The following is a 25,389-nucleotide window of genomic DNA, read 5'->3' as shown; positions in this document are numbered from 1 at the left end:
TGATAATATTTTAATTTAGTGATATGCACCTGTATGTGAACATGGCGTAAGTGTTAAAGCCCACATGTTGTTGTCCCCTTTTTACGACCTTTCTTGGTCCTCCCGGGTTGTGCTTGGCCACTCTGTGCCGTGTCACCTCTGCTTTCCTGAAGTGCCTTCAGCTTTAGCCAAAACAATTACGGTAATTGCAAGGTTCTGTATTGAAGAGGTTGTCCGGACACAATATATTGATGACCTATCTGCAAGATGGGTCATCAATATCAGATCGGTGGGGGTCCAACACCTGGCACTCCCACCAATCTGATACTGATGACCTATCCAATGGATCAGCCATGAGTAGATTCTGCCCGGTCAATATTTTCATCAGCTTCTGTCATCCCGTGCACTGCTGTTGTAGTGACTATTGTAATAATATATATTGGAATCTCTGTAGATTTCTTTTTAATCATTTTAACCACGAAATTACCAAAAAAGGTCTAGGAGGATCTGTAATCATGATAAACTATGTCTATAAGCATCCTCCGATTATGAGCAGACCGCTGCCACCGCGGCAATACGTATGGGTGGTAATGGGATGTGCGCAGTGTGTAGCGATAAATCTTTCATGAATGTTGGCTATAAATACATCGCTCCTTTTGTGCTTCCTGATTGCCCCAGACGAGCTCTGTAAAATGCCTGTGATGGACATGGAGGCTGTGCTTCTCTCATTCATGCTGTCCATTGATTTATGGTCTAGCTCTCAGCAATGTTCTGGATGAGCTAGAAATAATGAGTGCAAACAAAGCTTTTACTTTAGCCATAGAAGACGACAGCAGGGAAGACATGATAGCTTATACCGGGTAACCTTTTCACCTCGTTAGTGACACAAAGACCTACATCTTGGAGCTCGTAATTAAATCCTGCCCTGGAAGACTAATTGTACTTTCCTGCGTTCTGTACAGTGAACGTGGGATTGATGGTGATAGCCTTGACATTAAATGAATGACTGGTGAAATCTAATTTTTGGTGCTTTTTATTTTAATTGTCCATGGTGCTAAATATATTTAAATAAAATCCTGAAGTCTTGCAGTTTTCACTGCAACCTCTGAACCTTGTAATAGTTTTCAGTAGTCATTTCATTTTATTAATATCAGAGGATGGATTACAGTGAAAGGTATCGCCTCTATATAGATAACACAGAGTGCACCATTCACAACAGGTGAAGGTCACAGCTCACCTCCTCCTCTGCACAATGACCTCTGCACAGATCACAGAGCATGACCACAACACTTTCTCGTAGGAGTCAATGAACACGAAAAAAAAATATAGCTAATATATTCTCCTTAAGGAAGACCTGTCACTAGGTCAGTAGTGGCTAGTTTTTGCTCATAATGTATTTCCACTGCTCCCCTGAGCATTCGTTTTTTTTTTCTTTTAATCCAACATACAGTCCCAGAGACATGGGCCTTTTTAATTAGTGCTGATTTTTATGGTCTTTGCTGAGGGGGCCGCGGCACACAGTATTCTCTGGAGTAAAGACTACAGCAGTGTTCCCCAACTCCGGTCCTCAAGAGCCACCAACAAGTCATGTTTTCAAGATTTCCTTAGTATTGCACAGGTGACAGAATTCTTGCCTGTCTAGGTGATACTTGATCATCAAAAATACTTGGTACTCAGTAGACTAAAAATTTAGACTGTCTTTGGTGATCTTAAAGGGAACCTGTCATGTACTATCTACTACCCCCATTGCTTTGTTAGTGATTGAATGTGCATCACTAACAAGCTGTTTTCATTAAAATTGGTGGTATTCTAATGATTCTATAACATTTTATTACTTATATCCTACCTGCTCATTTTCAGTCGCAGGGGGGTGATCCTCGTATTCAGAGTCGCAGGGGGGTGATCCTCGTATTCAGAGTCGCAGGGGTGTGATCCTCGTATTCAGAGTCGCAGGGGTGTGATCCTCGTATTCAGAGTCGCAGGGGTGTGATCCTCGTATTCAGAGTCGCAGGGGGGTGATCCTCGTATTCAGAGTCGCAGGGGGGTGATCCTCGTATTCAGAGTCGCAGGGGTGTGATCCTCGTATTCAGAGTCGCAGGGGTGTGATCCTCGTATTCAGAGTCGCAGGGGTGTGATCCTCGTATTCAGAGTCACAGGGTGTGATCCTCGTATTCAGAGTCGCAGGGGGGTGATCCTCGTATTCAGAGTCGCAGGGGTGTGATCCTCGTATTCAGAGTCGCAGGGGTGTGATCCTCGTATTCAGAGTCGCAGGGGGGTGATCCTCATATTCAGAGTCGCAGGGGTGTGATCCTTGTATTCAGAGACGCAGGGGTGTGATCCTCGTATTCAGAGTCGCAGGGGTGTGATCCTCGTATTCAGAGTCGCAGGAGTGTGATCCTCGTATTCAGAGTCGCAGGGGTGTGATCCTCGTATTCAGAGTCGCAGGGGTGTGATCCTCGTATTCAGAGTCGCAGGGGTGTGATCCTCGTATTCAGTCAGGGGCAGGCGCCGCACACAGTCACTGCTGGCACTGCCCATGTATTTGAAATTTGCTCCCGGCGAGCGCTGATATTTGTGGGGCGCATGCGCAGTTTTACATGTTCGGCTTCGGGTCCTCACGCTTGTGCAGTGAGGCTGTGTAGTTCACACGCGCGGGAAGCAGCGGGTCATAGCGCATGCGCAGGAAGCAGCGGGTCATAGCGCAGTGAAGCTGTGAATTACACAGCCTCACTGCACACACGCGGGGATCTGAAGCCGGACATGTAAAACTGCGCATGCACCCCACAAATATCAGCGCTGGCCTGGAGCAAATTTCAAATAAGTGGCCGGCACCAGCAGTGACTGAATATGAGGATCGCACCCCTATGACTGAATATGAGGATCGCACTCCTGTGACTGAATATGAGGATCGCACCCCTATGACTGAAAACGAGCAAGTAATACCACCAATTTTTAATGAAAAAAGCTTGTTAGTGATGCACATTGCATCACTAACAAAGCAATGGGGCCAATGTAGATAGTAGCTAGGACGTGACAGGTTGTCTTTAAAGAATCCCTCCCCCAAAAAATAGTTGTATGGTTTGTAATCCATAGGGTAAATAATACTGACATTATTTTTGGTTGCTTTATTCCTGAATTATTCACTCCGTCTTCGTCTGATGCTGTATCACGTGACCTGCACTCTGACGACCTGAATTGTGTCCTATCTAAGGTCCAAAGGTCAGTTTCTTCATGTACAAATCCCAAAACAATCAGCACACTGGTGGTAGGGTGCACGTGGAAAAATAGATAATGTAAAGTCAAGAGGGCCCCGGCACTCACATTTTTCTTGATTCTTTTACTTAACAAAGCTGAACGCGTTTCAGCCCATCCAAAGCTTTCATCTTCATGTGTCTCAATGTGACATTCTAGTCCTCAGAAGAAGAGTTTGTGTGATTCAGATTTGTGGTACAGCGGATGACTGAAATGGAATGGATACCTCAGAAAGAAAGCCCCCAGTGAGTACTATTTATGTTATGTACAATTCCCCGTACAATGTAGTACAGTAGTGCTAAATTCAACAGTGTGTCACTTGTCAGGCTCTGTGCTGTTGTTTACTTACAATGAAGATTTTATCACTAGAACATTATCATTGTCCAGACTAGCTGCCTCATTTTAAATCATCCGACTCCTCCCCCTCCTGCGATAAGCAGCTTATTGTTACTAGACAATGTAAACAGAAAGCTTTGTTGTGGGTGGGGTTAGCTTTCTCAGCTCTGCTGCATTGCTAAATTATCTGATTGCATCACAAATGCTGCACCCAGTAAATTAAGTTATACATTGTTGAAATCAGGGTCTCTTTTCCTACATTATTCTGCTTTCAGATGAGGTAGCAAAAGTTTGATGAATGATTCCCTTTAAGAAAGGTTTAATGGGTTTTTCCCCTTTCAACTTTTTGTGTAAATTCATCCTACAGTAGCTGTGATAAAAATAACAAACTCATCCTGATCTCACCTTCCCCAGGTCCGACACTGCCTCTTCGCTGCTGCTCCAGGCATAATGTACAGGCTGCAGTGTTTATGTACAGATGATGTCACATCCGCAGCGCTGCAAGCAATCACTGAGTCCAGCAGCTCATGCCGTCTACATCTCCACTGATATAGAAGCAGTGCCGGACCCAGGGAGGGTGAGTAACGGAAGATTTGGTTATTTTTTTATCATGGCAAGGACTAATTTGTTCTAAAAGTTAAAAGGGGAAAACCCTTTAACTATTTTGTTTGATCCCTTTCTTACAAAAGCCATAGACTATTTGCTCTTTCTCTCCACATAGCTGTATGAGGACTTATTTTTTGCGAGACGAGTTGTAGTTTTAATTACACCATTTATTTTACCATTCAATGTACTGGAAAACGGGAAACAAATTGCAAGGCGACATTGAGAACAAAAATTGCAATGCCACAATTTTTGAGGGGTGGGTTTGTCTTTACAGCATTTGCTGTTCTGTAAGGGTGACCCAGCAATGAGACCGAGTGGCGGCTACTGAAAAACTGCAATTCTGGCATTTGAGCTTCTCCATTGACTTGTATTGTAAAGCAGAGAGCTTGTTCTGAGCGGACAATTTTGAATATTTTTTCAGGAGGTTTTCGGTGGCTGAATGCACCTGATAAAAACACCTAACAAAGGTAGGATCCCCATTAATGGGTTAGGTTGTTATGGGCAGCAACAGTAGAACGACAATATCATGAAGTACTGATGAGGGTAGGGTGATAAACTGGGGTTACTGGAGCAAAAACAAGCAGAACAGAGGTAATAAATGTCCGGCAGAACAAGAATACAGTACCATAGAATAGATGTGAGCGTAATCAGTGAAGCCAGGGGGTCCGGTAACTGTACAATGTAATCGGGGAGACCAGACAACCGTTCAGGAGCGGCTGAAGATCAGCAATACTATCACTAAACAAGTTTTACCGTTCTCCTGACACTTCTGCTTTCTTTGCTTCTTGAAAACTCTTACCCCCGTGGCTGTCTGTGCAGAAGAATATGAAATCTATGGGGAAAATGTAAGATTGCCATTTCATCTACCTGTTTTAGGATGTTGGAGCAAAATTCACCCAGTGGTCTATCTATTAGGAGACGCCTCATTACTTTTAAAAAAAATTGTTGCATCTTTGACACCTGCTAATTTACGGCTGATTTTGCTGTATCTAAAAGTAAATTCTGTTTTTTTTTTGTGGGATTTCCCACCCTGCTAGAGGCTGATGTTGATTACCTCTATAATTTACACCTATTTTTCGTGAAATTTTGTTGACCACGTCACATCGAAAAGTGGCAAGAAGGGTAAAAAGTTTTGTGCTCAAATGCATGAACCAAATGGTTGTACTTTCATAAGTCAATGTAATCCTCCCATAGTTTGAGTCCAGTGTCCCCCCTATCTCTCACCTCCTATCCCCTCCCATCAGGGCTTTGATTGACTGGATGCTGTGTGAGCAGAAATAGCCAGACATAACAATGTAATCCAGCTGTGTGTCATTAGAACATTACATATTATACGATCATTAGTCGTGTTAAGTTTCCAAATCTCGGTTCATAGATGCTGTCACTTAATCTTGTTTTGGAGACGTCTAAGCCTCAAGGTCAGCCTTGTAGTGTATGCTAGGCTTATACATCATGTATTCATGTGTTTTTTATGCATTGCATTTTAAAGTACCAGCAAAATGGATGAGCTTTAACTTAATCTCATCCATACGCTGCTTTTTTTTTGGTGCAGCGTTCACATGGACATTGTTTTTTTTTTTCATTTGTTGCGTCAGTTTATGCAGATTTAGCGCAGATTTCATCTTTTGCAATGAAAATGGAAAAATTTACAATAAAATCTGCATGTAACACTCACAGAAAGACTGAAGATATGCTGTGGAAAAATCCATGCTTCAGGCTGGTGTTCCCATATGGCTAGCCATTAAGTCCTCGTTCACACATTCAGTATTTGGTCAGTATTTTACATCAGTATTAGTAAGCCGAAACCAGGTGAGTAACAATCAGAGGAAAAGTATAATAGAAACACGTCACCACTTCTGTATTTATCACCCACTCCTGGTTTTGGCTTACAAATCTGAGGTAAAATACTGACCAAATACTGAATGTGTGAACGTGGCCTTAGTGATTTTCTCAGGACAACAATCCCTGTCCGTAAGCCCTATCTATGTGCACGTATTGATGTGTGCCCTCAGCAACTCTCTGTGGCAAATGTTACAGGTCTATGTATCCCCCATGAACTTTGCTAGGTTGCATAGCTTGAACTAGTCATAATGGAGCCATTTGCAAGTCAGAATAGGAAATACTATGAGTGTGAACAGCAACGCATAAGGACAATGCAATAACTGAGCTGCAACAGCAGAACCCACGGCATTTTATTACATTGTGGAAAAGAGGTTTTGCTTGTGGAACAGGCCTTTCAGCCTACTTGTAATGAGTTTTCTTTCACTTAATTAAATACTTACTTGGACTGAACCAATGAATCGGCTAAAAGTATAAATGACTGAACCAGAATTCATTTAGCCAATGACACTGATGTATTACATGGAAATGTAGGGAAAGTAGTATTTTGTACTCGGGTTCGTGACGGTGTCGGTGTGCTGTATTGACTCACAGATGCTATCACAGAATATTGTTTTGGAGACGTCTAAGCCACAAGGTCAACCTTGTAGTGTCGTGTCACATAACCTTGCTATATCCCCTAGGGCATGAACACATTTGTCTTGCAAAAACATAGATGTGCTTGGAAAAGAGAAATTGATATTTCTGTGTTTGTGCAGGATTACAAGAGATTTATATGCAAAATTCTGTCGCCTTTCTACAAGGAGCACATGAGGCTGGTGCTTCTGCCAGAGACACAGCGATAAAGGTTTTTATCCATAGTGGTTAAAGGGGTTATCTGGTGAACACAAGTGATCACCTACCCGAGGTATAGGTGACTGGTTGGCAACAAACTGCTGGGATCCAACCTCTGGGACCTGCACCTTGAGAACAGGGAATTTTCATCCCCAATAGGGAACTTTTATCCCCATTACAAAAGACACGACAAGTCAGACGCCAAACCTGTGCTCCATTCATTCCCTATGGGTCTGCTGAGTAGTGCGCTCGACTTTTTCTTGGTAGCCCCATAGAGAATGAATCCAGCAGCAGTTGGGCGTATGACTTGCCGTTCCTTTTGTTAAGGGGTATAAAAGTTCCCTAATGAGGAAGAAAATTCACAAATATCCTGATTGGTGTGGCACCCAGCTTTGAGACACCCACCGATCAGCACAGTATCACCTATCCAAAGGATAGATGATTACTTGTTCCAACTGGACAACCCCTTTTAAGCTATAGCACTCATAAAATTAATCAAAATAACCTTAGATATACAGTTACGTCCAGTGACACAAGTTTTGGCATTTTAGCTTTTTACCAAAATATATACAAGATACAGTTACATAATCAATATGGGCTTAAAGTGCAGATTCGCGCCTTTAATTTGAGAATATTCACATCATAATTGGAGTAAGGGTTTACTAATTACAGTTCTTTATTATGTAGCTGTTTCTTTTTAAAGGGATGAAAAGTAATTGGAATATTATCTCAAAAGGTTTTTAATGGACTGCATGGGCTTTTCCCTTGTTAATCCATCATCAATTAAGCGGGTAAAAGGCCTTGAGCTGATTCCAGGTGTGGCATTTGCATTTGGAAGCTGTTGCTGTGAACCCACAACAGGAGCTCTCAATGGAAGAGAAACAGACCGTCATTAGGCTGAAAAAAAAAAGAAAAGAAGAAATCCATCGGAGAGCAGAAATGTTAGGAGTGGCCAAATCAACAGTTTGGTACATATTGCAAATAAAGAGCTCACTAGTAAGCTTGGAAACTCAAAAAGGCCTGGAAGTCCATGGAAGACAACAGTGGTGGATGATCGCAGAATCCTTTCCATGGTGAAGAAAAACCCCTTGACAACATCCACCCAAGTGAAGAACACTCTCCAGGAAGTAGTTGTTTCAGTATCTAAGTCAGCCATAAAGAAAAAACATCATGAGAACAAATAGAGCGTGTTCACCACAAGGAGCAAACCATTAAACAGCCTTAAAATTAGAAAGTCAAGATTAGACTTTGTCAAAAAGCATCTAAAGAAGCCAGCCCAGTTCTGGAAAAACATTGTTTGTACAGATGAAACTAAGATCAACCTGTACCAGAAAGATGGTAAGAAGAATGTTTTGAAAAGGCTTGGAACGGCTCATGATCAAATGATCAAAATGGAACACACCCTCTGTAAAACATGGCAGAGGTAGTGTGATGGCATGGTCATGTGTGAATTCCAATGGCACTGGGTCACTAGTGTTTATTGATGATGTGACTGAAGAAGGAAGCAGCTGGATGAATTCTGAAGTGTACAGGGCGATACTTTCTACTCAGATTCAGCCAAATGCAACAAGGTTAATTGGTTGGCGCTTCACAGCACAGATGGACAACCCAAAACATTCTGTGAAAGCAACCCAGGAGTTTTTTACTACAAGAAGTGGAATAATCTGCAAAGCCCTAGTCAATTCTCAGATCTCCCATCAAGCAGCATTTCACATGCTTAAGACAAAACTTGAGGCAGAAAGACCCACAAACAAGCAACAACTGAAGTCAGCTGCAGTGAAGGCCTGGCAAAGCATCACAAAGGAGGAAACCCAGCGTTTGGTGGTGTCCATGGCTTCCAGACTAAAGACAGTCATTGCCTGCAAAGTACGAAAAATGAACATTTTATATTTGGTAAAGTTAATTTGTCCAGATCCTTTTGAGCCCCTGAAATGAGAAGGCTTTGTAGAAAAATGGTTGCAATTTGTAAACATTTCACAGAATATTTTTGTTCAACGGCTTCAAAGGGAATCTGTCAGCAGGTTAGTGCTATGTAATCTGAAGACTGCGTGCTGTAGGGGTTAAAACACCGATTTCAACAATGCCTCTCTTATCAAGCTTATTGTTTGCTTACAATAATTGTTTTAGCACCAGGAGCTTATCATTGCTGTGACTAACTGGTCAGTGAGCCCTGGTCCAACACTCTACCTCCTGTGATGGGCACCTCACGGTCTATGGACTTTGTACATCGAGATCCTGGTGTGGGCGAGGTTAGCTTTCTCAGCTGTGCTTCATGCTCAATCTAAAAGCTCTTGATTGTTGTCAGAACAGCTGCACCCAGTAATCTAAGTGATACATCATTGGATTCAGCTTCTCTTTGCCTACATCAGTTTGCTCTCAAATGAGGTAGCTAAACCTGCTGACAGATTCCCTTTAACCCCTTTACGACATATGACGTATAGGTAGGTCATAGGTCGCCTCACCCATCTCTGTTGCGGATGCTGAGCCCGCATCTTTTCCGGCACATGACAGCTGATCTGTACCGCTGTCATGTGCCCTAACAGCCGCGGGTGGAATTACGATCCGTAAACCACGCATCCACAATTGCGATCCGCAAACCACGCCCATCAGCATGATCACATGTCACATGATTGTGGGGCACCGATAGATTGTCATGACAACCAGGGGTCTGCAGGAGACCCCCGTGCTTGTCATTGCAGATCTGCTATGTGCGCTTTATTTTTAAATTGTCGCCGCACTTTGAATTTTTTTCCTGTTTTCCAGTACACGATATGGTAAAACCAATTGTGTCTTTCAAAAGTGCAACCCGTCCTGCAAAAAATAAGCCCTCACACGGCCATATTGACGAAAAAATAAAAAAGTTATGGCTCTGGGAAAAAGGGGAGAAAAAAAATGAAAACTGAAAAACTGAAGGTGGTAAAGGGGTTAAAAGCGAAAAACAATTCTAGAATTGTGATTTGTTTTTGAAATGTCACTGCATTTGGAATTTTTTCCCCCATTTTCCAGTACATTGTTAATATGAATGGTGACATTCAAAACTATATCATCATCCTGCAAAAATCAGGCTTTCCTATGGCTGTGTTAACATACAAAATAAAAAATGTATGGCTCTTGGAAAAAGGGGAGGAAAAAACAAAAATGCAAAAATGAAAAATTCCCAGGTCCTCAAGCAGTTAAAAATTCCTCTCACAAGAATGTTCCTCCGTAGGTGTTTGAGAATCTGCCAAACCTTTTTACTCTCAATTCATGTAATTATTACATGTACAGTACTGTACTTCTAAACCTCCCTGTGAGGTAAAGCGAAAAATCGAAATCCTTGTTTCCGGGTTGGTCCAATTATCCTCTGCGAGAAAGAGACATGAAAAAGATTTCTGAAATAGAACCACCGCCATGAAATCTTATCACACATTGAAAGATTGAAAATCACTCGTTTTCTGATCAGCGGGGGATTTTACCCTCGGCAGGATATTAAGAAATGAGATCTCCAGAGTTACTGTCCTTAGAGGTAAATGGCAATTGTGATGAAAAGGAAATGATAATCGTCCTTTCATCCCACCAGTTACGCAAACTACATCCTCTTGATGTCAGATATAGACCGCTGATACAATAAGCTGTCATTTTGCCTGGCATTGCATTGTTTTCTATGACTTACTATGTACTGTACTTATTATTTAAAGGGATCCTGAATCATGATACATGAATCATTCACAGCTTGCATAGTTTACTCTGAAAAGCTGCAGTGTTTCAGAGATAACATGCTTTGAAGAGCCGGATAGGGACTATGTGTCTTAGATGACCAGTCCAACAGTCCGGTTGCCAGTGGTTTCCCCCTCCTCACTCACCTACAATGACTGATTTTTCCCTATACACAACACATGCAGGGAGAGACCTGTCAATTATGGGGAGTGGGGCAGGAAAAAGCTATGGGGTACTGAACACTTGCACTTATTGTCTGAGTCCTATAGTTCCCGGTTGGCTTGTCAAAGTATGTTTTTTTCTGAGACGCTGCAGCGTTTCAGAATAAATAATAACTGATCCAGACTGTGATTAATGCTGCCTGTGGTTTAGGCGGCATCAATCAAGTGGCAGGATCCCTTTTACATGAAAATTGTCATTAGATAGCAAATTTTTGTATAAGGGACCACTTTTGAAAATTCGAAGATAGTGGAGAGCATGACAATCAGGTCGGTTCCTAGTTATGTTATATTAATATGTGCATCAAAAGCAATTCTGAATTGTGCTAGGGAATGATGGCAGCAAGGTCATGCTTTTCTACAGATTTTGAGTGAAAGGACAGATACACCTTAAATTACTTGGTTTCCACTGCAGACCAAGTAGTGGTAAAGCCCTAAACGTTATTCCTTTTACCAAACATTTATATCTACTTGCACTTCAAGTGTAGGGTTGCACGGGCGATGGTGTCATATTGCAACCCTTAACAACAGTAAAGGGGTTCCTCTGGGTATGTGTTGTTAATCTCTCCAAATATTTCTATCTATGGCTGTAGAGAGAAAGTGTAGATCACACAGGAACCCAAAGCCCATGATAGTGGCAACAAAGAAGTCAGTTAACCTAATAAAAATAAACTTGATTTTACTGTGAAACTTAAAAGAAATGTATAGACAGTTGCTAGCTGGTGCAAAGCTTACTTGTTGCATCTTCTGCATTGAACAGAGGCACCAGCTTCTGTTATCACTTCACTTATGAGCAATATTTCAATAACCAGGCATAACGAATCTGAGCTTTTTTATATATTTAGACATTTTCCTCTCTTCTGCCCACAGCCCTTTTCTGTGCAATATTCATGCCCCAGACTGGCAAGCCCAGTCTTCTTTCACTAACCCTTTAAGGACTGGCCTACACATTGCCTTAGCCTAACTTTTTTTTTTTGCTGTGTCAGGTTCCCCACAAATGCACAGCTATACCATCCTGGGCTCCCAGCTCCATACCTACTTCAGGTGAGCTCTCCTTTCTCTCTACTCCACTTTCAAGGGCATCAAGTGTGTTCTGACCGTGTGGGGCCAAAACTGCCACTTTTACTATTCATTTACTTTTGCACTCCCATTTTTTCCTCTTCCCACACACATACTGTGTGACCTAGACTATCACACTGTCCTTCTGGACTCCACACTGAACACTCTGAACAGTAAACTATATCAGCACCCAAGGGTGATTGACAAAAGAAGTGGGCAGGCTGAAACAGAGCCTGGCTGTATGAATGCATCCAGGTATATTATTCCCTGAAACACTTCGGCATTTCGGAAAATACATACTTTGAAGTTCTAGCCAAGGACCATAATTGAAGACCAGACTAGTCCAGCTCTTCCCAGCAGGTGATTGAAAGTCTTGCCCTCTTGGAGACCAGACTAATTTGGCTCTTCCCAGCCGGTGATTGAAAGGTTTCACCCTGTACATAGTGAAAGACCTGTCAGTCATCTGCAGTAGCTCTGGAAACAGCCGGCCCAGGGTGGAGCCTCATCTCTGGCTATGGTCCACAGCCAGTTTTTGAAGTATACAGTGCAGACCAAACGTTTGGACACACCTTCTCATTTAAAGATTTTTCTGTATTTTCTTGACTATGAAAATTGTACATTCACACTGAAGGCATCAAAACTATGAATTAACACATGTGGAATTATATACTTAACAAAAAAGTGTGAAACAATTGAAAATATGTCTTATATTCTAGGTTCCTAAAAGTAGCCACCTTTTGCTTTGATGACTGCAAAGCACCCCCACACCCTCACACCTCCTCCTCCATGCTTCACGGTGGGAACCAGGCATGTAGAGTCCATCAGTTCACCTTTTCTGCGTCGCACAAAGACACGGTGGTTGGAACCAAAGATCTCAAATTTGGACTCATCAGACCAAAGCACAGATTTCCACTGGTCTAATGTCCATTCCTTGTGTTCTTTAGCCCAAACTAGTCTCTTCTGCTTGTTGCCTGTCCTTAGCAGTGGTTTCCTAGCAGCTATTTTACCATGAAGGCCTGCTGCACAAAGTCTCCTCTAAACAGTTGTTGAAGAGATGTGTCTGCTGCTAGAACTCTGTGTGGCATTGACCTGGTCTCTAATCTGAGCTGCTGTTAACCTGCGATTTCTGAGGCTGGTGCCTCGGATAAACTTATCCTCAGAAGCAGAGGTGACTCTTTGTCTTCCTTTCCTGGGGTGGTCCTCATGTGAGCCAGTTTCTTTGTAGCGCTTGATGGTTTTTGCAACTGCACTTGGGGACACTTTCAAAGTTTGCTCAATTTTTCCGACTGACTGACCTTAATTTCTTAAAGTAATGATGGCCACTCGTTTTTCTTTACTTAGCTGCTTTTTTCTTGCCATAATACAAATTCTAACAGTCTATTCAGTAGGACTATCAGCTGTGTATCCACCAGACTTCTGCACAACACAACTGATGGTCCCAACCCCATTTATAAGGCAAGAAATCCCACTTATTAAACCTAACAGGGCACACCTGTGAAGTGAAAACCATTTCCGGTGACTACCTCTTGAAGCTCATCAAGAGAATGCCAAGAGTGTGCAAAGCAAAAGGTGGCTACTTTGAAGAACCTAGAATATAAGGCATATTTTCCGTTATTTCACACTTTTTTGTTAAGTATATAATTCCACATGTGTTAATTCATAGTTTTGATGCCTTCAGTGTGAATGTACAATTTTCATAGTCATGAAAATACAGAAAAATCTTTAAATGAGAAGGTGTGTCCAAACTTTTGGTCTGTACTGTATTTTGTCTGCAACACTGGAGCATTTCAGAGAGTAATATACCTGGTTGCAGTAGTGCAACCAGACTACAATTTATGGTGCCCGAAGTTTGGGCAGCAAGAATCATCTGACAGGTTCCATTTAACACAATACATTTCAACAAGTAACAGGTATACAATCTTTAGTGGGAATGCTAATCATCTTCCACTCCTATACGGAAGGGTAAGAGATCAGGAGATCACAATGATGCCCCTAAGGAAATTCCATTTTTTAGTCCTTGGATTGGAATGCATTTTAATTTTTTGAAATGTAGGAATTTTATTACTTTGTCACTGGATAAATATGCTTTAAATGAGTAATATTGCAATATTTCTATGTTTATGTCCGTTGCTGACATATATACGGTACTTTGCAAAACATATCATCTAGAACAGGGATGTCAAACTTGAATTGAACAGAGTGCCAAAATGAAAAACTTGAACAAAGTTGCGGGTCAACCAGTATACAGTATAATGGGTCCACAGAGTCCTCCATACAGTATAATGGGCCCACATAGTCCTCCATACAGTATAATGGGCCCACATAGTCCTCCATACAGTATAATGGGCCCACATAGTCCTCCATACAATATAATGGGCCCACATAGTCTTCCATACAGTATAATGGGCCCACATAGTCCTCCATACAGTATAATGGCCCCACATAGTCCTCCATACAGTATAATGGCCCCACATAGTCCTCCATACAGAATAATGGGCCTCACATAGGGGTGGCGGTTCTGGTGTCGTGGGCCAAATATAATCACCCTGCGGGCCAGATTTGGCCCATGGGCCGGAGTTTGACATGTATGAGCTAAAATGAATGTGCTAATAAATTAGACAGGACAAATTTCTGAAACATTGCTTCATAGAAGCGAATCGCAAAACTAGGCCATGTAGGACTTTTTAATTAATTTAGCTTGCGCTACACTGGAGGGGAGACTAGCTCACGGCTCGTATTGTATGCCGGCATTAGTAAATGTACCACAGTGCTCCAGGAATAAAATGTATATATCTGTATTGTATTAATATATTGTATTTTTTTACTTTAATGTTTCCATAGCAATAAATGACATACTAAGTGATGAAAACAGACAAGTGATATAAATAAAGAAAAATATACTATTTGCGACCTTGCAGTCAAATGACTGATATGAGAAAATCCATGGTATAGAGTAGTCTCTTCAGTTTTCATTATTTTCTCAGTAACCTTACTGACAGTAACTGAAACTAAAAAGTGAAGATGAACAAGTGAAGTCAGTTTGAGGGTGTAAGTCAGTATTTTCCAACCAGGGTTCTCCAGATCACTGCATCAAGACCTGTCGCTTTTACAATTTCGAAGGTAAACAGATTTCAGTCTGATCCTTTGTGGAGCAATATTTTATCTGAACCAAATTATAGAAATAGACAAGAATCACAGAATAGTTGTTCTCCTGGAGTGGTTATTTTTCATGGGGTTCACCTGCGATAGAAGGGTTGAAATCCACTGATCTAAGTCAATTGTCATCAATCTGTGGGTCTCTTGATGTTGTGATGCTACAACTCCCAGCATAGGTTCTGCTTCACATGTCATTCCTAAACCATGTGTAATAAAAGTATTGGAGATTTTAACATCTATTTATACAGCTCTAGATAGACATTAAATAGGAGGACAGAAAGAACATATATTTGCCCCTGGACATTTGGTACTATGCCAATCTCCACTTTTTCCAGCTAGGATTTCTTCTAGGCATTGTAACATAAATTTGGATGTACAGTACATGTTTGCCATGTGAGCAATAATGATGTGAGGCACTAATGTTAAATGATAGGACCTCATTTGCCGTCATCCTTCCAAACTATTCCGAAAGGGTTTAGTTAGTCCAGCCATCTTTTACTTACAGTTCTTTCTTCAGATTGTTGACCCAAAGTAGCAGAGACAACTTTGAGATAATACTTATAGAGCAGGGGTGGACAGTTAATTGTCATAAGTGGCTACAAGGGAGACCATGACTGTTGTTGACGTCAAAACCAACAGGCCAAATCACTACTCGGACATCCCTTTCTCAATCACTATGTTCCCCCCTCATAAAATAATAACAGCTTTACTCACCTCCAGTGTCAGCGCCATTCCAGCGGTGTCGGCACTGGCTCTCCCAAGACTTGTCTAACATTATGTCACGCGAGCCCTGCAGCCAGCCAGCCGATGTTTCACTGCCCCCTCCTTTTTGACAAATCAGACATCCAGAGGAAGTGAGAGCCGCAGGTGACTATAGCGGTTATTATTTTTTAAGGGCTAAACATAGTGATTGAGAAGTTGTTGTCCAAGTAGTGGACAACCCCTTTAATTTTACTCAACATTATTATAATAATTATTATATATTAATTGGATTATTTAAAATTTAGAGAAATTCAGTATTAGCTGCTACTGTTAATACATTCATGAAAGGGCTTATTGTAACTTGGATTCTTACCAGTAGCAGCTAAACAAAACTATATAATTTACTGCTTTTTATAAAATTTCTAAATCATACTACTCCTGTTATTCACCCTTAAGTGTCTACAAGTGTAGATGTACCTTGATCAATAGCTCCCTCCACACAGTATGATGCCCACACAGTATGATTCCCCCTTCTTCCCTCTACACACAATTTGTTGTTCCCACAGCCTTGCACATAATATGATGCCTCCCACAGCCGCACACACACAGTACGATTTCCCCACAGCCTCCCCATACTATATGAGAGCCCACACAGCTCCACTACACAGTATGGTGTCTCCCTCCCACACACAGTATGATATCCCCACAGTCACTCATATACAGTATGACACTTACACAGTTCCCAACACACAGTATTATTCCCCCACAGTTTCCTCATAGCCCATGATGTTCTGCTCCTTTCGGTGCAGCATGTGGACTGAGGTGTGGCACAGCAGACACGATCTAGTGATGTCATCGCTCCCGCTGCACAGAGACTCGGACACAAAGGCTTAGAAGGAGCTGGCTGCATGGTGCGTTACTCCACTGTTTCCAGCCCTTTGGTTGCCCTGGTCTGCATCCCAGACAAGTACAGCCATCCATTATCAAGGATTATAGACAAGCTCTATCAGAAAACTCATGGTAATTAATGTATTAATAATTAACCCTTTTTATTCTGTCAAACATTCACCATATCTGAAAAGAGTGTGAAATATGAACATAACTAAATGTCACTGCTCTTTTCCAGCATGGACTATGAAGCCGCCCAGCTGGAGAATCAACATGTGCACAACGTGTATGAGAGCACAGCCCCGTACTTCAATGAAGTGCAGAGTAAAGCATGGCCAAAGGTTCGACAGTTTCTGCTGGACCAAAAGCCAGGCAGTCTCGTTGTTGATATAGGTAAGCATTTCTTATTTTAATACAATATAAAATAATTTATGCCCCTTATTTATTGTAACACATCTAATGTAAGGAATTTTCTATCTTCTTTTTTTGCAAATTCGGTCATTTTATTTCTACTATATTAAATTTATCTTAGACTTTTTGATTAGCATGCTTAAGCATACATACTTCCAATCCGTGGCAAATCAGTAAGAGTTACAGAACTGCTCAGTGCTGAATTGTATTTGTCTATTTGTCTCTGCATATCCAATATTACAATGAATGCTGGAAGGAGAAGACACAGGATCCACCTACTCCTCCAGCTCTCTGCACAGTGACCTCTGCACAGGTCACGGAGCATGTCTACAACACACTTCAATGTTAGTTTTTTTTGTCCAGCTACCTACTGTAAAGTAAAATTCTTTTACTCTGGCTACTCGTGTAATCTTGTATGCAAAATAATAAATATATGTATATATAAACCAGAAGAGCCTGACCAGCACCTCCTAGTGTGAACTGATGCCAGCTGCTGTAACTGTAAAATATAAAAAAATAATGCAGCAGCACTCCATATGGCCAAGATACGTCTTAACAATGAAAATATTAGATCTAAACTGTTTTTTTTTTTGCTCAGCAACAAATACTTACAAAAAACAAAGGTTTTTAGCGCATAAATTGGCCAATTCATGTGTGCCCATCAACCACGGCAAGGTAACCTCCCCCTGATGGGTAACTACTCTACCTTACATGCCACTTTTGGGCTACAAGCTTACAACTAAATGGACAAACGTCTTCTTCTGGGCTAAAAATACCTACATATAAAAAGTCCTGTAGATTTTGGACTAAAAGACCCTCAGACCTTATTGATTGTGCAGTGTTATTCAGTGTTGTACCCCATTATTGAGAAGATTATTGAGAGAATTATGTAGCTGCAAGTTTCTCTCTATCTACCCAACATTGATCTGAAGTGATGACTGAAGCCACACTGGTTTCACCCCCATGACCGAAAGCTCGTGGGAGGAACACAGTTTATTTCGTCCCGGCACTGGGGCTCTAAGTGTGGGTGCTGGGCAGGTTCAAAACGCTGTTGATTTGCAGATTAACACCATATCTGCAGGTCAAAGTGTTTTTTTTTCACGTGACTGGCTCCCTTTAAAAATATTGTCCAGGTCTAAGATAGTGATGCCTTGTGGGGGTCAGCTCCCCTTCACTACAGCTGACCCCCATGACCACCTGAGCTGCAATACCTGAGAACAACCACTACACAGTGTACAGAGCTGTGCTATCTGCTCCATACGCTGTGTTCTTTTGGTGGTGGGACCAGGTAATAGGATCTTAGTCATGGACAACACCTCTAACAGAATAGCCCTGTATGCACGGAATCTGGCACTATCTTATACAAGTCAGTGGTGTCCTTTGGAGGCTGGTGGTATCCGCTGTAGGAAATGTATCAGCCTGTTCTTTTTCAGGATAAACCACTGAGCAAATGTGATCAGAGCCAAAAAGTGATGTAGTTGACATGGGCAAAATGTATTATGTGCTGTAAATACATTATTCACTTATTTTGACACTTTTGGAAAGAGACATAATTGTAAATCAGCCATTAAGTTAAATTGCAAAGAGAAATATATTCAACTTACTTAATAAATTGTGCTAAGGTTTTCACGCCATTTTGTAATATTTTTTGCACTATATTCTCCCAGTCACAAATTCATCCATGCTATAAGTATTGCAAAGCTCTTCTGCTGAATACTAATTGACCCCTTGTGTGATAATAATTGTTCGCAAATGTTATGTATATTTCTTCAGGATCCTTGACAGGCATCTTACTGGCTGTAGCCACCTGAGCACTGAGTAATAACAGCCTTCCCGAACAATGACAGAAATAGACAATAGATAAAAATAGGCTGCGACGTGTGACAGTGCCGAGCTGACACTTTAGTGAGCGCGATTTATCCTGCATGAAGAACGAGCGATCGCTTCTTACACAATGCCAAGAGAAAGGAGGAAAGGAGGGGCGCAGAAATTATTGCCGAGGCTGAGGATCCTGCTAGTGAATGCAAGGAGTTTCATAGTCTGGAAGTTTTATCTGTTCTGCACTTCAGACTTGTATTATTTATTGACTTTAAGCACTTTATTTTATGAGTAATTCTAACATTTTTATCCATAGATTTGTGTGATAATATATCATAACATCTGTGGGATTTATGGGGATTTCATATAGAATTTTTCCAGAAGTTTGAATCTATAGTGGTGTGAAAAAGTGTTTGCCCCCTTCCTGATTTCTTATTCTTTTACATGTTTGTCACACCATTCAGAGGTGGACTTACTGGTGTGTTTTGGATCGTTGTCCTGCTACATAATCCAAGTGCACTTCAGCTTGAGGTCACGAACCGGACAGTCACATTCAGGATTTTTTGGTAGACAGCAGATTTCGTGGTTCCGTTTACCATTGAACTCAGTTTCCCAAAGATTTAATTTCATAGTAAAGGGAAAAAGAAATCCAAACCTACAGGGCCCTGTGTGAAAAAGTGATTGTCCCCCTTCCACCTTAAAACATAAATTAACTCTGGTTTATCACACCTTTGGGGAGCTGAGTTCAATTTCCCTAGCCACACACAGACCTGATTACAGCCACACCTGTTGTCAATCAAGAAATCACTTAAATAGGACCTGCCTGGCAAAGTGAAGTAGACCAAAAGATCCTCAAATGCTAGACATCATGCGCGATCCAAAGAAATTCAGGAACAAATGAGAAACAAAGTAACTGAGATCTATCAGTCTGGAAACGGCTATAAAGCTATTTCTAAAGCTTTGGGACTCCAGAGAACCACAGTGAGAGCTATTATCCACAAATGGAGAAAACATGGAACAGTGGTGAACCTTCCCAGGAGTGGCCAACTGACAAAAATTACTCCAAGAGTGCCGAGATGACTCATCTAAGAGGTCACAAAACACCCCACAATGGTAGAGTTCCAATACGAAAACCACTGCTGAGCAAAAAGAACATAAAGGTTCGTCTCAGTTTTGTCTGAAAACATCTTGATGATTGCCAAGACTTCCAGTCCACCTCTGAATGGCTTAAGAAAAGCAAAATTAAGACTTTGGAGTGGCCTAGTCAAAGTCTTGACCTTAATCCGATTGAGATGCTGTGGCATGATCTTAAAAGGGTGGTTCATACTTGGAAACCCTCCAATGTGGCTGAATTACAACAATTTTGTAAAGATGAGTGGGCCAAAATTCCAAAGCTTTATAAAGATTCATTGCCAGTTATGACAAATGCTTGATTGCAGTTGTTGCTACAAAGGTTGGCCCATCCAGTTATTAGGTTTAGGGGGCAATCACTTTTTCACACCGGGCCCTGTAGGTTTGGATTTCTTTTTCCCTTAATAATAAAGACCTTCATTTAAAAACTTCATTTTGTGTTTATTTGGGTTATCTTTGTCTAATATTTAAATTTGTTTTGTGATCTGAAACATTTAAGTGTGACAAACATGCAAAAGAATAAGAAATCAGGAAGGGGGCAAACATTTTTTCACACCACTGTATAAACCTTTTTTAAAAGTGTTGTGCATAATAAAAAACATGACTCCTAAAATAGTGCCACTCCTGACTGTGGGTTGTACCTGATATTATAGCACTGGTCCGTTAAACTGAATGGGATTCAATTGTACTACCACACAAACTGTAGGCAGGCGCTGCACTGTTTTTGGAAGAAAGCAGCAATATTTTTCCAAGGCTAGGAACACTCTGCATTCAGCTGTGGTTTGATGGCTTCTGACCGAATTCCTGAAAAACAACAAAGAACCGAGCCATTCATTACAGTGAGACAGACAGAGTTCATATAGATTCGGAGTCTGCTCCTTTAACGTAAAGGGTGCCAATACCAGTGACACAGCAAGCTTTATGTTTTTCTATTTTTCAATGCTATTGTTTTTTGTTTTAAATTATTATTATTTTTTTTGTATTTAACACAAGTGCTCTATGCAAAAAACTGTTTCACTTGATTAATTTTTTCAGGAGATATTCCACATTATGTACTTAAACTTTATGGGTGCCAATAACAATGAGCAGGATTGTACAGTTAAGAAAAGAGTCACCTTTCTGAGCAGTGCCTCGGTGGCTGTGGTTGGTGCTGCCCAAAAATGTTGATCGTCAACAGATGAAAAAACGGACAGACTCCACAGATGGACGGCTTATGGCTGTTATTGTAAAAAAAGATGGTGGCTATATCGGTCACTGTTTTTTTTTTTTGGGGGGGGGGGTAAATATCAGAAATGTATTTTTGTATGTTATGGATTGTTGGGTTATTCTCACTTTAACTGATCAAAATAAACAAGTGAGATGGGAAAATTTACGTTTTTCATTAAGTTGCATAATAATTCAACACACTAATAGTTGCCCAATAATTCTGCACACATAGATATTCTCCTAAGAGAGACAAACCTTCACTTTTACTTTCTCAAATATTCAGGTTTATTAACTTTTTGGCTTGACTCACAGCACGGTAAATGTTCAATAATATTAACCCCTTTCCGACCTTGTCAGTAATAGTACGTAGCTGCGCCCTGGGTCTATAATGCGGTCCCTCGACTGAAGTCGCGGTGATTGCATTAAATTTCCGGCGCCACAGGTGTCGTCGCCCCCCGCTACCACGATCGCTGTGATTGGCTGTTCAATTCTGAACAGCCAATCACAGCATTTCTCACTGTTTCCTGCAATAAGATTGCCAGAAACAGTGATGTGCAGCCTAGGATCGGTGCTCCTAAGAGCACCGATCATAGGCTGTTGCTTAGAGACCCCAGCCCTCTCCCCAACCACTGTGATAGGTGCGATCGCCGATCGCACCGCTCATAGCGTGACCGCGCAGTGACAGGGCGGTCACGGGGCGGTGACCGGCTTGTGACCTGCCTGTCACCCCCCAAAAACACCCTGTAGTGTATGTCCAGGCCCCAGCTGACTCTGATTGGAGTGATCGATGATGACATCACCTTGACCATAGGTGACTGGGCGGTCATGGGGCGGTGACCGGCTTGTGAACTGCTTGTCACCTCTCCATGACCCCCAGTAATGCTCCCCAGACCTTAGCCATCTCTCATTGGTGCGATCGATGTCATCATCGATCGCACCAATCAGAGTACCTGACCGGGAGGTGACCGGGTGGTGACTGGCCTGTGACCTGGCTGTCACCCCCCTGTGACCACCCTGCAGCCCCCCTCGCCTGCCTCAACTCCCCTTCCCCATCCCCTTTTTCTGCCACCGAGCGCGTTTTTTTTTTTTGTGCGTCCTGCAGCAGCCGAGCGCTGACCAGTGACTGCTTCACTGATCAACGTCCGTGCTCGATGTTTTCCAGGACTTTTTTTTGTCACTGTCCATTTTTTCTCCCCCACCCCCCCACATTTGCACCACCTCTGTGCGTGCATCCAGCAGCCGCTGATAGTTGATCGGTGAAGCAAATCACCGATCACCACTTGCGCTTGTTACTTTACATTTTTTTTTCCACTATCCTTTTTTCTTTTGTAGAGAGCGGTCGCGCTGTCCTATTGTGCACCGCAGAAGCCTGTGAAACCACAATCGCCGCTCCTGCTACAGAAGACATCTGACAGAAGACATCTGTAAGTAGGATTTTTTGATCCGTCCTCATCCACCCCAATCCCCCTTCCCATCCGCCTTTCTGCAACCAAGTGCTGATCATTACTTGATCGCTTGACTCTTGTTTTTTGTTTTTTCGTGCTTTCTGCAGCGGCTGAGCGCTTATTAGTGACCACAGATCACTGATCCGCACTTGTGCTTGCAGTTTTACACTCCCCCTCATTTGCACAACATCCGTGCGCACACCCAGCCGCTGCCGAGAGTTGATTGATGACATAGTTCACCGATCCGCACTCGTGCTCGCTGTTTGCACCACCTACGGTTGTTCCTTTTTTTTTTCCAGAAAAAAAAAAAGTTCACACCAAGCACACTGACACACACACACTCTAAATAAAGTACTGACACACACGCACCACATACACAACAAAAAATGTCCCGCTCATCCCAAACTTGCTATTCAGCGGAGGAGGCATACGCTTTCCTTGCCTCCAACACTGACAGCGAGGGTGGGGATCCCACCTTTCTTTATTTTCCTGATTCCTCGTCGTCCTCCTCTTCTTCTTCCTCATCCTTTTCCTCCTCAGGTGCTTCTGGACCGCCACGCAGTCATCCCAGGAGAGAAGATGAACCAGTGTCCCCTACTACTGACCCCGTATGGACCTCGCCCCCCGAAAAGTATGAGCCACTGATTCCTGATTTCGTGGCGGTATCAGGAATCAAGTTTGGCACCACCGGCCTCATAGACTTTTTCAAAGTCTTTTTCTCTGGGGATTTTGTAAACCTCATGGTGGGCCAAACTAATTTGTACGCTCATCAATTTTTGGAACCAAACCCCTCTTCATCGTTTTCTAACTGGTCTCCTGTAGACGCAGTAGAAATTATAAAGTTTTGGGGCCTGGTCCTTCATATGGGGATCCTGAAGAAGCCAGAAATTTGACAATACTGGAGTGTTGACGTTTTGTATAACACTCCAGTGTTCCGAATGGTCACAACCCGGAAACGTTTTGAGGCCATCCACAAGTTCTTGCATTACAACGATAATGCAAGGTGTCCTGCATGCAGTGACCCAAACTTTGATTATCTTTTCAAAGTTCGGCCAGTCATCGAGCACTTCAAAAGCAAGTTTGCTAAAGTGTACATGCCCCAAAGGGACAACTGCGTAGATGAGTCTTTAATCCATTTTAAGGGGCGGCTTAGATTCCAGCAGTACCTGCCCAGTAAGAGGGCCAGGTACGGAATCAAGCTGTATAAACTGTGTGAGAGTACCTCAGGGTACACTCACAAGTTTAGAGTTTACGAAGGGAAGGACTCCCGGATTGAACCTCCTGAATGCCCCCCTGTCCTGGGAGTGAGCTGGAAAATTGTGTGGGATTTGGTGCTCCCACTGCTGGATAAAGGTTATCACCTGTACGTGGATAACTTTTATACAAAGCGTCCCGCTCTTCAAGTCCCTCTCTGCGCAACGTACCACAGCCTGCAGTACTGTCCGCAAAAATCAGATGCCTCCCCAATTGCTAATTGGGCAGCTGCTCATAAGGAGTGAGAGCAGAGCCAATGTAGTGACCTCCTGCTGGTGGTCAAGTACAAGGACAAGAGGGATGTCCTTCTCTTGACCACCATACATAGTGATGGCAGCACCCTCAGCACTGTACGAGCTTTCGCTACACATGTCGTCAAACCAGGCTGTGTAGTGGGGTACAAGTATATGGGGGGAGTTGATCTCTCTGATCAAGACCTTCAGCCGTACAGTGCTTTGAGAAAGGCCAAGGTATGGTATAAGAAGCTGGCTGTGCACATCGTTCAGATGGCAATGCACAGCGCTTTCCTTCTGTCACAATGTGCAGGCCAGACTTCTACGTCGTACCTTCACTTCCAGGACGTAGTTATTAAGGCCCTGATATTTGGTGACGGAGCGGGCCCCAGTACTTCTGAAACTGAAGGACTTTGAATTGTACCAGGCCAGCATTTCCCGGGAGAGGTCCCTCAAACAGGAAAAAAAGGTAAGTCACAAAAGAGGTGCCGAGTATGTTCCAAAAGGGGAATACGCAAGGACACCACTTACCAATGCGACACCTGCCCCGACAAACCTAGCCTGTGCATGAAAGAATGCTTCAAAAGGTACCATACTTCCATTCACTACTAAATTAATTTCTGACGTATGGCAACCTGATGAGCACTACACAACTGACTTAGTGTTCGTCAGGTTGTCATATGTCAGTTGTATAGTGTTCGTCAGGTTGTCCTACACAACTGACGTATGACACTACATTATAAAGTTCACAAATCGGGTATCGGTTCCAAAAAGGGGGCACTTGTTGGGCATTTCCACTGTTTAGGCACATCAGGGGCTCTGAGAACGTGACATGCGCCCGCAGACAATTCCATCAAAGTCTGCATTCCAAAGCGTAACTCCTTCCCTTTCGAGCCCTGACATGCGTCCAAGCACTAGTTTTCTCTAACACATGGGGTATCAGCGTACTCAGGAGAAATTGCACAACAACTTTTGGGGTCCAATTTCTCCTGGTACCCTCGTGAAAATAAAAAAATTGCGGCTAAAAGATCGTTTTTGTGGAAAAAAAATATTTTTTTTTCACGGCTCTACATCATAAACTTTTGCGAAACACTTGGGGGTTCAAAGTGCTCATTACACATCTAAATAAGTTCCTTAAGGGGTCTAGTTTCCAAAATGGGGTCACTTGTGGGTGGTTTCCACTGTTTAGGCACATCAGAGGCTCTCCAAACGCGACATGGGGTCCGCTGTCAACTCCAGTGAGTTTTGCATTGAAAACGTCAAATGGCGCTCCTTCCCTTCCGAGCCCTGCCATGCGCCCAAACAATGGCTTTCTCCCACATATGG

General features: G+C 42.4%; 1 protein-coding gene across 3 annotated transcripts in view; it reads left to right on the top strand.

Annotated features, from left to right (window-relative positions):
- TRMT9B (tRNA methyltransferase 9B (putative)) overlaps positions 1 to 25,389 on the top strand; it is a 57,580-nt gene that overhangs the window by 18,193 nt on the left and 13,998 nt on the right. The window contains exons 2-3 of one of the 3 annotated variants that reach the window (XM_073645435.1): positions 3,982 to 4,144; positions 16,804 to 16,958. In XM_073645435.1, coding sequence (XP_073501536.1) covers positions 16,805 to 16,958 — 154 coding nt within the window. In that variant the 5' untranslated portion in view covers positions 3,982 to 4,144; position 16,804. Of the gene's footprint in view, positions 1 to 3,981; positions 4,145 to 11,750; positions 11,805 to 16,803; positions 16,959 to 25,389 lie in introns of those variants that run through there. The other 2 variants (XM_073645434.1, XM_073645436.1) reach the window with 2 other exon arrangements.

The sequence above is a fragment of the Phyllobates terribilis genome, unplaced genomic scaffold, assembly GCF_046119375.1.
Source record: "Phyllobates terribilis strain yellow unplaced genomic scaffold, ASM4611937v1 Scaffold_1__5_contigs__length_1240528914, whole genome shotgun sequence".
Taxonomy (NCBI): domain Eukaryota; kingdom Metazoa; phylum Chordata; class Amphibia; order Anura; family Dendrobatidae; genus Phyllobates; species Phyllobates terribilis.
Note: the sequence above shows the minus strand (reverse complement) of the source record. Positions and strands in the feature narration are given on the sequence as shown.